Raw genomic sequence first — 13,953 nt, 5'->3', positions numbered from 1 at the left:
TCAAATTAATAACTAAGTGGGTGAATGAATGAAATTTTAAAAAATGAAGTGGAGAAACCAATATGCTCACTTGCTGTCAGTAGAGATATAAATTGGTACACTATTTTACAAGGATCAGTTGGTAGTGTAACAAAAGCCTTAAGTTTTTCATCTTTTTCAGCAGTCATTCCTTTTCTAGGAATTTCTTTTGAAGAAATAATCAAGATAAGGCTGGCAGGTGGCATGGTGGTTAAGACGCTGGACTCCCACATGGCCAACTACAGTTTGAGTCCCGACTTGATGGCTTGCTTTCTCATTTTCCCTCTCTTTATCTCTGATCAAATTAAAAAATAATAATAATAGGGGCATTAAGTTATGTGTGTTGAATGCTGGACTCCTACATGGCCGACTGTGGTTTGGGTCCTGAACCTGGTGGTTTGCTTTCTCACTTTCCCTCTCTTTCTCTCTCATCAAATGAAAAAATAGTGAACAAAATGAGATAATTATTTATAATTATTTAACGGTAATAAGTAAAATTAAATAAATTAAAAAAAAATTTTTTTTTGGAGAGGATTTTGAAATAGGGTGCGTGCACTCACCAGAAAGACAGAGAGAGACAGAGAGACAGAAAGCGAGAAATCACCCCCCCCAGGGGGGATGGCCACGCCGCAGTCTCCTCTCCATTCTCCTCTTGGGATCTTGGGCACGCACGCACACATGGCCAGTGTGAGTTTAAGCCACTGGATCCAGGACTCAAACCACGGTCGACTACATGGGAGACCAGCGACATAGCCATTACACCAACTGCTGGTCCCTAAAAAAAGATTTCTTTAGAGAAGATATCTATGTATACATAAAATAATATTATGTATTACAGAACAAAATAATTAATCCTTTTTCATTATAAATTAGAGTTTCCAATCCTTATAGCAGTGATTCTGAAAAAGGGTTGGGTTGAGCTAGCTCTGTAGTACCATAGTAATACAGTGCTTAAAAAAGGATAGATCCAGAGCTGGCAGGTGGCATGATGGTTAAAGGTGCTGGATTCCCATGTGGCTGACTGCGGTTCGAGTTCTGGACCTGGCGGCTTATTTTCTCACTTTCCCCTTCTCTCTCTGTCTCTGTTTGATCAAATTAAAACAAACGAACAGAAAACGAATGGAATAAAATAAATAACTCTTAAAAATAAAGAAAAGGATAGATCTAAGACCGGCTGGTGGTATAGAGGTTAAGGTGAGAGACTCCATGGTTCAAGTCTTGGACCCTGCAGCTTGAGAATCACACTGGGTTGCATGTGTGTTCATGCCTCAAAGTCCCAAGAGGAGAAGGAATTGTATGGCCTCCCCTTGGGGCACCATTTCCCACTTGCCCTCTCTTTTTGTATCTGTGTCTCCTGGTGAGCCACCTGTAACAACCAAAACGAAAGGCTAGTTTCTGCATGGCAACTGCAGTTAGAATTCCTGACTTGGTTCTCCTGAAACATGGGGACCAGCAGTCAGCGTAATGAATGGCTATGTCGCTGAACTCCCATGTAGTTGACCGCGGCTTGAGTCCCGGACCTGGTGGCTTAAACTCACGCCGGACACGTGTGTGTGCGTGCCCAAGATCCTGAGAGAAGAATGGAGGAGAAGGGATTGCGACATGGCCATGCCCCATGGGGGGTGATTTCTCGCTTTCTATCTCTCTGTCTCTGTCTCTCTCTGTCTTTCTGGTGAGCGCATGTGCCCTATAGCAAAAACCTCTTTAAAAAAAAAAAAAGTGAGGCACATGCAAGAGTGCCCAAGATCTGGCAGGCTGGAGAACTGGAGGAGAGGGATTATATGGTGACTAGACACCGTGAAAGATAAATTTACCCTTGTTGCTCAGGATGTGAAGACAGACAACCTTTGACATGTGTTTCAATCTCTCAGTACCAGGTATGAGGAGACTGATCACACCGTGCTTCACTCTAACCTTACTTTTTGGGATGAGGAGGTGCACAGCATAGTGAGAGGTTGTGTCTCACATAAGGCCCACATTCCTCAAGGCTCTCGAAGGTGGTCTAGTTCCCTCCAAGCCTCAGTATAAGAGATTTCAGTCATTCACAACTAGAGTAACCCCTCCCCAGGCATAGTATATGAACAGCTGGCATATACTAGTGTGATTTTAAAGTAATATACCATAAACAGAAAAGCTTCAGCCTTCTCCCCTTTCTAGGATGGAAAATTCAAGATATATAAAGATTGAGGAAATAACTTAATCAGTCTTTGTGTATCCATTATCTTTGATATTCAGATTGTCCCATTTTTTGCTAATGGGACTCCTTTCATGTTGGTTTCTAATTCTTAAGATACAAGTGGAATTTATTTTTTTAAAGAATTATTCACTTGGGAACCAGCAGTTAGCGTAATGGCTATGTCGCTGGATTCCCACGTAGTCGACTGCCGTTTGCGTCTCGGATCCGGTGGCTTAGAACTCACACCGGGCGCATGTGCGTGCGTGCCCAAGGTCCCGAGAGGAGAATGGAGGAGAAGGGATTGCGGCGTGACCATCCCCCCTGGGGGAGAGAAAGAGAAAGTCAGAAAGCAAGTTGCCAGGTCCAGGACTTGAACTGTGGTTGGCCATGTGGGATCTGGCCCTCTTAACAACAACCCACCTGCCAGCCCCAGATATATAGGTTGAATTTTAAATGGACTCTGTCATCAGGATTTTTTTTTTTTTTTTAATTTTGCCACAGGTTTTGTGTGCTAGCCTGAAAGAGACAGAAGAAAAATGAGAAAGCCCCCCCTTCATGGGGGATGGTCACACCACAATTCCTTCTCCTTCATTTCTCCTTTTGGTATTTTGGGGAATGCACACACACACACACATAGCAGGTGTCTTTTTCCTTTTTCTTTTATTTTTATTTAGAGAATTATCTATTTCTTTTTTTAAAAAAATTTTTTTGAGAGGTTTTTGCTATAGGGCGCGTGCGCTTACCAGAAAGACAGAGACAGACAGACAGAATGCGAGAAATCACCCCCCAGGGAGGATAGCTATGCCGCAATCCCTTCTCCTCCAGTCTCCTCTCGGGATCTTGGGCACACATGCACATGCGCCCAGCGTGAGTTTAAGCCACCAGGTTCGGAACTCAAACTGTAGTCGGCTACATGGGAGTCCAGCGACATAGCCATTACGTCAATTGCTGGTTCCTCTATTTCTTTATTTTGATTTGCTATAGGGAATGTGTGCTTACCAGAGAGAGACAGAGAGGGAAAGTGAGAAAGCAAGCCACCAGATCTGGGCCTCAAACTGTGGTTGGCCATGTCGGAGTCCAGAGTCTTAACTACCATGCCACTTGCTAGCACTTGTTTTTCAAGTCACCAGGTCTGGGATTCCAACTACATGGTCAACCATGTGAGATTCAGCCACCTTAACCACTACACCACTGGCTGGCGTTGCTCGGGTTTGAGAGATTTTTGCTATAGGGTGCGTGTGCTTGCCAGAAAGACAGAGACAGAAAGCGAGAAATCACCCTCTAGTGAGGATGGCCACGCCACAATCACTTATCCGTTCTCCTCTCGGGATCTTGAGCATGCACGCACATGTGCCTGGTGCATGCCCGCACGCATATGTGCATGCACATGAGTTTAAGCCACTGGGTCCAGGGCTTGAACCTGCAGTCATAGCCTATATGGCAGTCCAGTGACATAGCCATTACGCCAACTGCCAGTCCCAAATGCTGACTTTTTTTATTGTTGGAGTTGGTAATTACTGTTTCAACTTCATTTTACAGGATAAATAACGGCCAGGAGAAATAGAGTGGAAAATGCAAAACAACGAAATTATAAAACCTGCCAAATACTTCTCAGAATTGGAAAAGAGCATCTTGCTTGCTTTAGTAGAAAAGTACAAGTATGTGCTGGAATGTAAAAAAAGTGATGCACGTACTATTGCCCTCAAACAACGTACCTGGCAAGCACTTGCCCACGAATACAACTCTCAGCCAAGTGTGTCACTACGGGATTTCAAACAGCTGAAGAAGTGCTGGGAGAACATCAAGGCTCGGACCAAAAAAATTATGGCTCATGAAAGGAGGGAGAAAGTGAAACGCAGTGTCAGCCCCCTTCTGAGCACCCACGTCTTAGGCAAGGAGAAGATCGCCAACATGCTGCCCGAGCAGCTCTACTTCCTGCAGAGTCCTCCGGAGGAAGAGCCTGAATACCACCCCGATTCTGCAGCCCAAGGTATTGCCTCCTGAGGCCAGTTTGCATGCTCCTTTGGGTGCCTGTTTGACACTTTAACTGCAAAGCCCTTCATTTTGAGGGGATTTCTAAAAGAGAAACTTTCGCTTCGAACTTGATTTTCCTAATTCAAAAACCTCAGGCTTATATAGGATATTGAAAGTCATATAGGTTATGGGGTCAGCAGATGGCATATAGTTGAGGCGCTGGACTCCCACATGGAGTCCTAGACCTGGTGACTTCAGACTCATAACAGACGCATGTACATGCATGCCCAAAATCCCACGAGGAGAAGAAGGGATTGCAGGGTGGCGACCCCCTCCCCCCCCAGGGGTGATTTCTCATTTTTCCTCTTTCTCTCTGTCCCCTGCAAGCACATGTGCCCTATGGCAAAAACCTACCCCCCCCCAAAAAAAAAAATTCATGCTGTTCATTAAAGCAAAAGTACTTGAACAGATCTTTATGCTATTTCTCTTAGAGAAATAAGGAGCTACATTAAGAGAGTTATGATTAATGAGGGACTTCTGTTACTTATCTGAAGCTATCACAAATAAAATAATTTGATGAGGATTTTTATTCACTCAAACTTTTTCAAAAATGTTTTTTGCGGCCCTGTTATTTGCAAAGCACTGTGTTAGATGCCACTCAAAAGACAATATTAAAAGAGTGAACTGGGGCCAGCAGTGGCGTGTTGGGTAAGGGTGCTGCACTCCCACATGGCCAACTACAGTTCAGGTCCTGGACCTGGCGGCTTACTTTCTCACTTTCTCTCTCTCTCTCTCATACTCTGTCCTTTTCTGGTCAAATTAAAATACATACATACATATATACATACATACATAAAGTTAAATAAAATAACTCTTTAAACAAAATAGAGTGATCTATTGGGACCAGCAGATGGTAAAATGGTTGCATCACTGGACTCCCATGTAGTCAAAAGCAGTTTGAGTCCTGGACCCAGTGACTTAAAACTCATGCCTGGCATGTGTGCGTGTGTGCCCAAGATCCCGAAAGGAGAATGGAGGAGAAGGGATTGCGATGTGGCCATTCCCCCTGAGAAGTGATTTCTTGCTTTCTGTCTCTCTGGCAAGTGCACACTCCCTATAGCAAAAATCTTTTTTTTTAGGGGGGGGAGTTTTTTGCTATAGGGTGCGCACACTCACCAGAAAGACAGAGAGAGACAGAGAGACAGAAAGTGAGAAATCACCCCCCCAAAGAGGATGGCCATGCCGCAGTCCTTTCTCCTTCATGCTCCTCTCGGGATCTTGGGCACGCACGTACATGGACCCAGTGTGAGTGTAAGCCACTGGGTCCAGGACTTGAACGAAGGTCAACTACATGGGAATCCAGCGACATAGCCATTATGCCAACAGCTGGTTCCAAAAGTTCATTTTAATATATTTCTACTGAAAAGAGAAAAATATGTTGTACATAATTCAAGGAGGAGGAAAAGACTGTCATATAATCAAGGTGCAATGATAGTATGCCATAGCTTCAGAAATTGAAATTAAGGGGCTATTGACATGTCTCCAGGCAAGGGGAGGATGAAAGTATATGTGGATAAATTTCCAATAATTCTTACCTCTTCTAAGATAGGAAGTAGCCAGTTTATATAGGTTATTGCAATTTGCAGAAGACACACCTTGAAGCAGAGGCAGGTTCCTGGGGAGGCCAAGGAGTTGCTCATATGGTGCTCCAAGGATCCAGCAAGTACTTGTCCAGGGAAAATCTGGTTCTTGCTTTGCAGGATGAAAAATTCACTTGTCAATGTCCTCAGAGTAGATAGAACTCTGAGGGACTGGCTCTTGCTAATTAAAAGTCATAAGGAAGTGTCTAAAACCAAGAACGTTATCCGTGTAGAGTAGAAAAGATAATGACTGAGTGAACTAAATACATGTTTTTCATTAGAACCTTTTTTTTAAATTCACCTGTAGGCAGATCATCCTAGGAAGCTAAATTATGGTCAAAAGCATTTGATTGTTGATCATTTGACCAAGGTTAAGTCCAGGGAGCCAGTTGGGTAGCCATAGTGATTAATGCCATGAACCTCATGCAGCTTTGTCCACTGTAGGAACCTTGTGTCTGGGTTTTGATAGTTGAATTCCCAAACCAGCCAACAGTACATCTGTGGGCACTACCAGCTCTTTCTTACTTCTACTCATTGCTGCTTTGGTAGTACGTGGGCCCACTGCTAAGTGACAGTGCCCTTGCTTTGGAGATGTTTATACTTTCAGTAAGCTACTCTCCATCTTCCTGGCCCTGGAGTCATCCAGTCTCTGTGAGGCAGAATCTGGAGTGGCGCTGGGGGAGGGAGGGAAGTCAAGCAGCAGGGCTGCTCGTCTAATCGCTTACGTTCCCTGGGAGATGTTGCTAGAAGATGCTGGTGTAAACTGCTTTCAGTCCATTTTGCCAATCTGTGATGCAGCGTTTTCTGTATTTATTTCATAGGTTTATTCATAGGGAACTATCTTATTTTCCCCATTTCAAAATTCTGGGGTAGGATCTAGAAAGTTCATTTCACATTTTATTTCTCTTTCTTTTTGGAAGAAATTATGTAATTCATGTATTCATAAGCATAATGTATAAGTTTCTAGCAAGAATAGATACGGATTCCCAATGTCCTTCCTGTAGTGATAATTGCTGGAGACTCACATGTGAAAGATTTGTTTTATTTTATTTTATTTTATTTAAATAATTATTTTATTTAACTTTATTTATTTTAATTTAACCAGAGAGGGACAGAGTAAAAGAGAGAGAGAGAGACAGAGGGAAAGTGAGAAAGCAAGCTGCCAGTCTGCTGGTCCCAGAAATGTCTATCTTTTTAAAATTATTTTTTAAGCATTATTTTTGTTTAACTTTATTTATTTATTTATTCATTTATTTATTTAAATTTGACCAGAGGGGGACAAAGCAAGAGTGAGAGATAGAGAAAGTGAGAAAGCAAACCACCATGTTCAGGACTCAAACCATAGTCAGCCACGTGGGAGTTCAGTGCCCTTAACTACCACACCACCTGCCAGTCCTTATTTTTAATTTTTTAAAAGAATTATTTTATTTAACTTTATTTATCCATTTATTTATTTACTTATTTTAATTTGACCAGAGAAAGACAGAGTGAGAGAGAGAGAGAAAGTAAGAAAGCAAGCTACCAGGTCTGGGACTCAAACCACAGTCAGCCATGTGGGAGTCCAGCACCCCCAACCACCATGCCACCTGCTGGTTCCTTTTTTTTTTTTTTTAATTAGTTTTATTTATTATTATTTAATTTGACCAGAGAGAGAGAGGGAGAGAGAAAGTGGAAAAGCAAGCTGTCAGGTCCAAGATTTGAACTGTGATTGGCCATGTGGGAATCTAGTGCCCTAACCACCTTTCCACCTGCTGGCCCAAAAGATTTGTTTTAAATTGGATGTCTGTAGATATATGACACATGAAATTTCCTTTTGCTTGTGACTATTAAAGTATAGCCAAATGTCTGTTTCTATTTTCAGGTCAAGTCTGGAAGTCAGTTGAGAACTTTGGTGCTTTGTTGGGACGTGCATTCTAAGTAGTTAGTTAATCCGCTAGTCATAGAAGTTGAGGTACCAGAACTCTTTCTGCACATTAAAATAGCTTCGAGATTGTCTCACTCATTTTGTCTTTCAATTTACATTCAAGAAAGAAAAAAAGAAGACTGGAATTGCTGATCATCCTTTCTGGGACTTGGTGGGGGAAAGGTTGAAAATCTGCTGTAGGATTATGGCCCTCATTAAATTGTGTGTATTTTGACACATAAACAGTGCACGCATGTGTGCAAATGTTTTACTTTTGTAACTTTAACACTGCATTGTTCAGTACGGTAGTCACAAACCACATGAAGCTGATAAATACTTGTAATGTCAGTAGACCAAATTGAAATGTGCTGTAATTTAAACACATGGCACTTTGGACTTAGTACCAAAAATAAGAATGTAAAATATTTCATTAATAATATTTCTAAATTGATTACATCTTAAATGATGATATTTTAGATGTTAAATTTAAAAAGAAATGACTGAAATTAACTTCACCTATTTAAAAAAATTCTTAAATTTTTAGAAAAGAATTACTTATTTAATTTTATTTATTTATTCATTTATTTTAATTTGACCAGAGAGAGACAAAGAGAGAGAGAGGGAAAGTAAGAAAGCAAGCCACCAGGTCTGGGACTTGAACCATGGTTGGCCATGTCGGAGTGTCCAGTGCTTTAACCACTATGCCACCTGCTGTCCCCAAAATTTTAAATTTTTTTATGAGAACATTTACAATTAATTATGTAGCTCTGAGATTTCTACTGCACTGTGCTGTTCTAACATCTTACAGGGTGTCTGTTATAGAATTAGGTACTTAGAGATTTGTTGGAATTTATTGTAAAAATGTTAAGCAGGATAGAGCCTACTACAGTTCCACTAGAGGCCTCCCTCCATCTACTTTTCCACGTGATATGGTTTTAACTATACCATCTTGGTCACGATTCCCTGGGTATTATTAACTTTGTCAATGATTTCCTTAAAATGTACATCTGTATTTGAACATAGCAGTCTTAAATTTAAATATAACACTTAAAAAGGTATTAGCAAGGGACCAACAGTTGGCATAACAGTTGGCAAGATCTATAAGTCTTGCCATTTAGATGAGTATTTCTGAGATTTTAATGTACATAGAAGTCACCTAGGTATCTTGTTTTTGTTCGTTTGTTTGTTTGTTGATGAAGATTTATTTATTTGGGACCAGCAGTTGCTGGTTATGTCGCTGAACTCCCATGTAGTCAACCGTGGTTTGAGTCCTGGACCCGGTGGCTTAAACTCACATAGGTGCGTGTGTGTGTGCCCCAGATCCTGAGAGGAGAATGGAGGAGAAGGGATTGCGGCGCAGCCACCCTGGGGGTGGTGATTTCTTGCTTTCTGTCTCTGTCTCTCTGGTGAGGCCAGGCGCCCCATAACAAAAACCTCTCCAAAAAAAAAAAAAAAAAAGGAAGAAACTCAATATTTCTCTCTTAAATATATTAAAACAATCTGTACCCTTCAGATTTTTAAATATTAATTTTCCCTGTATTTATTTATTTAGTTTAGCTTTTTTTCTTTTTTGCCATAATGTGCATGTTCTTGCTTGAGAGAGGGAGAGACAAAGGGAAAGTAAGAAATCACCCCTGAGGGGAGATGACCATACCGTAATCCTCTCTCCTCCTTTCTCATATCTGGCAAGATTCTCCAGCCACCAGGTCCAGGACTCAAATGGCTTTTGGCCATGTGGGAATTCAGCACCTTAACCACCACATCACCTGCTAGCTCCTACTGTTCAGGTTTTTATGAATTATGATTATTGGCTTTGATACTTATCCAGTAGCTTTGGGGAACAAACTCTGGGAACCAATACAATTTATGAGGAGTGGCTAGAAGTGTAGGATACCCAAAGATGTAATACATTTCTGAAAACTAAGCTTTTGAGTAGCAGTCAAATGTCTTTAGAAAAGTTAAATTTAATTTCATATTCTATTACTTCTGTACTATAAAGTTATAATCGAATAATGTGAGCATTTCTTATAATAATGAAAATATTATTGTGCCAGCACATGGCGTAACTGTCGTGTTGCTGGACTTTCACATGTCTGACTGTGGTTTGAATCTTGGACCTGCCGGCTTCAAACTCATGCGGGGCAGGTGTGTGTGCCCACCCAAGATCCCAGGAGGAGACTGGAGGAGAAGGGATTATGGTGTGGCTATCCCTTCTGGGGAGTGATTTTTCACTTTCCCTCTCTCTGTCTCTGTCTCTTGCGAGCACACACACCCTAAGGAAAAAAACTCAAAACAAAAACAAAAACAAAAACAAAACATTATTAATACCGTCAATCCAATCTTGTTCTTTTGGGGCAGGAGTTTGGGTGCAGGGGGCTGAGTGTATTTCCAGTCATGGCACCCCAGCAGTGAAAAAGCCCCTCTCTGTGTTAGTTCTTTGTGTATGTTTCCTTTTTGCCCCTGCTCACCACTCTCATACTCTTCAGCACCTGAATTGTTCTAATGTGCTTGTGCGTTCTCCTACATGTATTTTGTGCACACATATTTTTAACTTACATGGTTTAAAACTATTGTGCTGTAGATACCATTTTTTTCATTTAAAATCTTGGGGTTTTTTTTGGAGAGGCTTTTGCTATAGGGCGCGTGCACTAGCCAGAAAGACAGAGAGAGACATAGAGACGTAAAGTGAGAAATCACTCCTCAGGGGGGATGGTCACGCCGCAATCCCTTCTCCTCCATTCTCCTCTCGGGATCTCGGGCACGCACGCACATGCGCCCGGCGTGAGTTTAAGCCACCGGGTCCAGGATTGGAACCATGGTCGGCTACATGGGAGTCCAGGGACGTAGCCATTATGCTAATTGCTGGTCCCTAAAATCTTGTTTTTAAGATCAATTCTCATTGCAATGCATAAATCTAAAATCTGATTAATTTCTTTTAGTTAATGTATTATCTTCCTTATTATGCATCCGCACATTCTTATTTTTAGCCTTTTTTCCTAATCAGTCCTGTTGGCTATGTTCTGATGAGAGTAGCTGTGTTCGGCCTGTACATCATTTCCTTTCCCTTCCTTCCGCTGCCCCCCTTTTCTCTTTCGTGAGACACGTGTGCACACATGCACAGTTGCCTTGTCACACCATGCTCCTTACCCCCTTCCTCTCAGCCAGCCTGGGTCGTAGGCACGCCCTGACCCGGGACCAGAAACCCAGGCTGCTCATCTGGCCCCTGTATCATGAAGCAGTGCTCTGCCGTCCATGCCACTGAAACTGGGCCTTTCCATCATTTTACAGCCATCATGGTCTTTTCCTACTGACATTAAACTTAATCAAATTAAACTTAATCAAATTGCCCAAGTAAAAAAGTGCCCGTTGACTGTGTTCTCTGGTTCCAGGAGATCTCACCTGCCATTTTTGCCTATTTGCATAACAGTGAGTTGTTATCTACTTCGGATGCTTGCCTTACCTGCAAGAGAGATTATGTCACGTGTGTTTGCAGCAGGTTGCCATTCCCAGACCAGTCTCTTTTTTTTCAGTTAAGAGAAGAATCTCCCCATCTGAACACTTCTCTTCTTTGGAGCCAATATTTGTGTGAAAGTTAATTAGCTACTCTATTGAATTTCTCTAGGTTTTTTTTTTTTTTTTTTTGGTTAAGTTTTTGCCATAGGGTGTGTGTGCCTACTGCAGGAAAAGAGAGAGAGAGAGAAGGAAAATGAGGGGAGATGGCCACAGCACAATCCTTGCTCCACTGTTCTCTTCCCTGGAATTTTGGGCATGTGTGTACCTGTGCCTGGCATGATTTTCAAGCTGCTGGGTCTGGGACTCAAACCACCATCAGACATGTGGGAGTCCAGTGCCTCAACCACTATGCAACCTGCTTATACCTGTTTTCCCTAGTTTTAAGACTTTTTTTCTCTATTCATGATAGATCACATGTGTGCATATGTGAAAGTGAGAGTGAGAGAAATGAATACTCTTCATAGGATCTGATTACCACTTTCCTTCAGTCCCTCAGATTTGGGCAGTTGGCATGTGTGTCTAGCATGTTTTAGGCTGACTATGCCAGGGATTCAAACTGAAATCTGACTTCTCTTGAGCAGCACATAGCCACTGTGCCACAGAGCTGGCCCTTAAACCCCTTCTTCAGCCAGAGACTTTTTTGTTTTTAAAGAATTATTTTATTTGGGAACCAGCAGTTAGCGTAATGGCTATGTCATTGGATTCCCATGTAGTCGACCGTGGTTCGCGTCCTGGACCCAGTGGCTTAAACCTCACGCCAGGTGCATATGCGTGCGTGCCCAAGATCCCGAAAGGAGAACGGAGGAGAAGGGATTGTGGCGTGACCATCCCTCCTGGGGGGTGATTTCTTGCTTTCTGTCTCTCTGTCTCTCTCTGTCTGTCTGGTGAGCGCACCTGCCCTATAGTGAAAAACCTCTCCAAAAAAAAAAAAGAAAGAATTATTTAATTTAATTTAATTTATTTATTTATTTTAATTTGATCAGGAAAAAGCAGAGTGAGAGCAAGAGCGAGAGTGAGAGAGAGAGAAAGAGAAAGTGAGAAAGCAAGCCACCAGGTCCAGGACTTGATGCAATCGGCCAGGTGGAAGTCCAGTGCTCTTAACCACCATGCCCCCTGCCAGCCCCTAGCCAGAGCCTTTTTAAGAGAACTAGCTTTATTTATTTAAGTATTATTATTTTAGACTTTTTGCCATAAGGTGTGTACATGTGACACAGAGAGAGAGAGAGAGAGAGAGAAATCACCTCCCAGGGGTGATGGCCGCACCGCAATCTCTGAGTATTTTTAAAGAATTGTCTATTTTAATTTTATTTATTCATTTTATTTTACTTTGGTCAGAGAGAGAGAGAGACAAGGAAAGTCAGAAAGCAAGCTACCAGGTCTAGGACTTGAAACATGGTGGGCCATGTGGGAGTGTACAGCACCTTAACCACCATGCCACCTGCTGGTCCCTACACTGCAATCTTTTCTCCATTCTCCCCTTGGGATTTTGGGCACATATGCACATACACCTGGCATGTTTTTCAAGTTGCCAAGTCCGAGTCTCAAACTGCACTGTTAGCCATGGGATTCAGTGCCTTAACCACCGCGCCACCTTTTTAATTTGTATGTTGGCACACATTTAAACTAAAAGTAGTTTTAAAGTAGTCATTTCTCTGCTCCCAGACATGAACAGACTGCCTAATGTTCACAGTTCTAGCCATGTGGAGATCAGATGCAGACCATACACCCATATTTTTAATAAAAGATGGTTTTGTAATGGATACAGTTTGGAGACTGTTTAAGGTATGTAAGTGGTCAGCTGAGCAAATGCATAGTGGGACACTGACGCTGGGTATTATAGTGGTTGAGCTTGGGTTTTGGAGTCATGTAGACTTGAATTGGAATCCTGGTTCTTTCAACTAGCCAAATGACTTTGGATGTTGTATTTGGTTTCTTCCAGTGATATTTTTCTTTGAGAGTTGATGTAAATTTAAAGCATTAGTCTCATACCTGGTTAGCTACTCAGAAAATGGTAGCCACAGTCATCATTATCTCCTTAGGTCCCTAAAGGCTAAAATGGTTGAGGTAAAAGTGGGCATTTGGGAATTGGGAGTGACAGCAGCATTGTTAGTGAATGAACTTTAAAGATACAGAGGAGTCTCCAGAACTATCCTCTGGAATGAAGTCCAAGAGAATAGAGACTAGAGGTACCACAAAATGTCTGTGTGTTCAGTCTTCAAAGTAAACGTTTTCAGATCTAAGACTAGAAAGGAAATGGGTGAGGGAATCGCTTTTTATAGTTGAGGCTTGCCTCTGAGGGTCCTCGCCTCACTGTTAACCCTTTCCTACTCCTTTGTTCTGGGCCTTGGTTACCTCTGCAGAGCCCTGATCTTTCTCCATGGTTGTGCCGTGTCAGGAGGGACATGACCCACTGTGGTCAACCCACACCACACACGTTTCTTACATACCCATCGCTCTAGCAGGCTCTGCTGGGGTCTGTGTGAGGATGAATGAGAGGTGGCTTCCATCTTCAAAGTACTCGGAGACTTGAAGGGGAGGTAGTTAAACTGACAGTTTTAACAGTCCTCTGCCAGAAGTGGGCCCAGGAGGCAGTGGGAACATAAAGGAAGGACGTCTAATTGAGGCCAGAGCTGTCAGAGTTGGGAAAGATTCCTGGGGAGATATTTTCATTATCTCTGGATGGCACAGAAATACTCTTTAAAAAAAAAAAAAAAAAACTTTTTCCAAAA

General features: G+C 42.2%; 1 protein-coding gene across 1 annotated transcript in view; it reads left to right on the top strand.

Annotated features, from left to right (window-relative positions):
- TMEFF1 (transmembrane protein with EGF like and two follistatin like domains 1) overlaps positions 1-13,953 on the top strand; it is a 227,572-nt gene that overhangs the window by 58,001 nt on the left and 155,618 nt on the right. Inside the window, 1 exon segment of the mRNA XM_006172345.2 lies at positions 3,734-4,184. Within this exon segment, the coding sequence (XP_006172407.1) occupies positions 3,767-4,184 (418 nt within the window). The 5' untranslated portion in view covers positions 3,734-3,766.

The sequence above is a fragment of the Tupaia chinensis genome, unplaced genomic scaffold, assembly GCF_000334495.1.
Source record: "Tupaia chinensis unplaced genomic scaffold, TupChi_1.0 Scaffold143795_1, whole genome shotgun sequence".
Lineage (NCBI taxonomy): Eukaryota > Metazoa > Chordata > Mammalia > Scandentia > Tupaiidae > Tupaia > Tupaia belangeri.
Note: the sequence above shows the minus strand (reverse complement) of the source record. Positions and strands in the feature narration are given on the sequence as shown.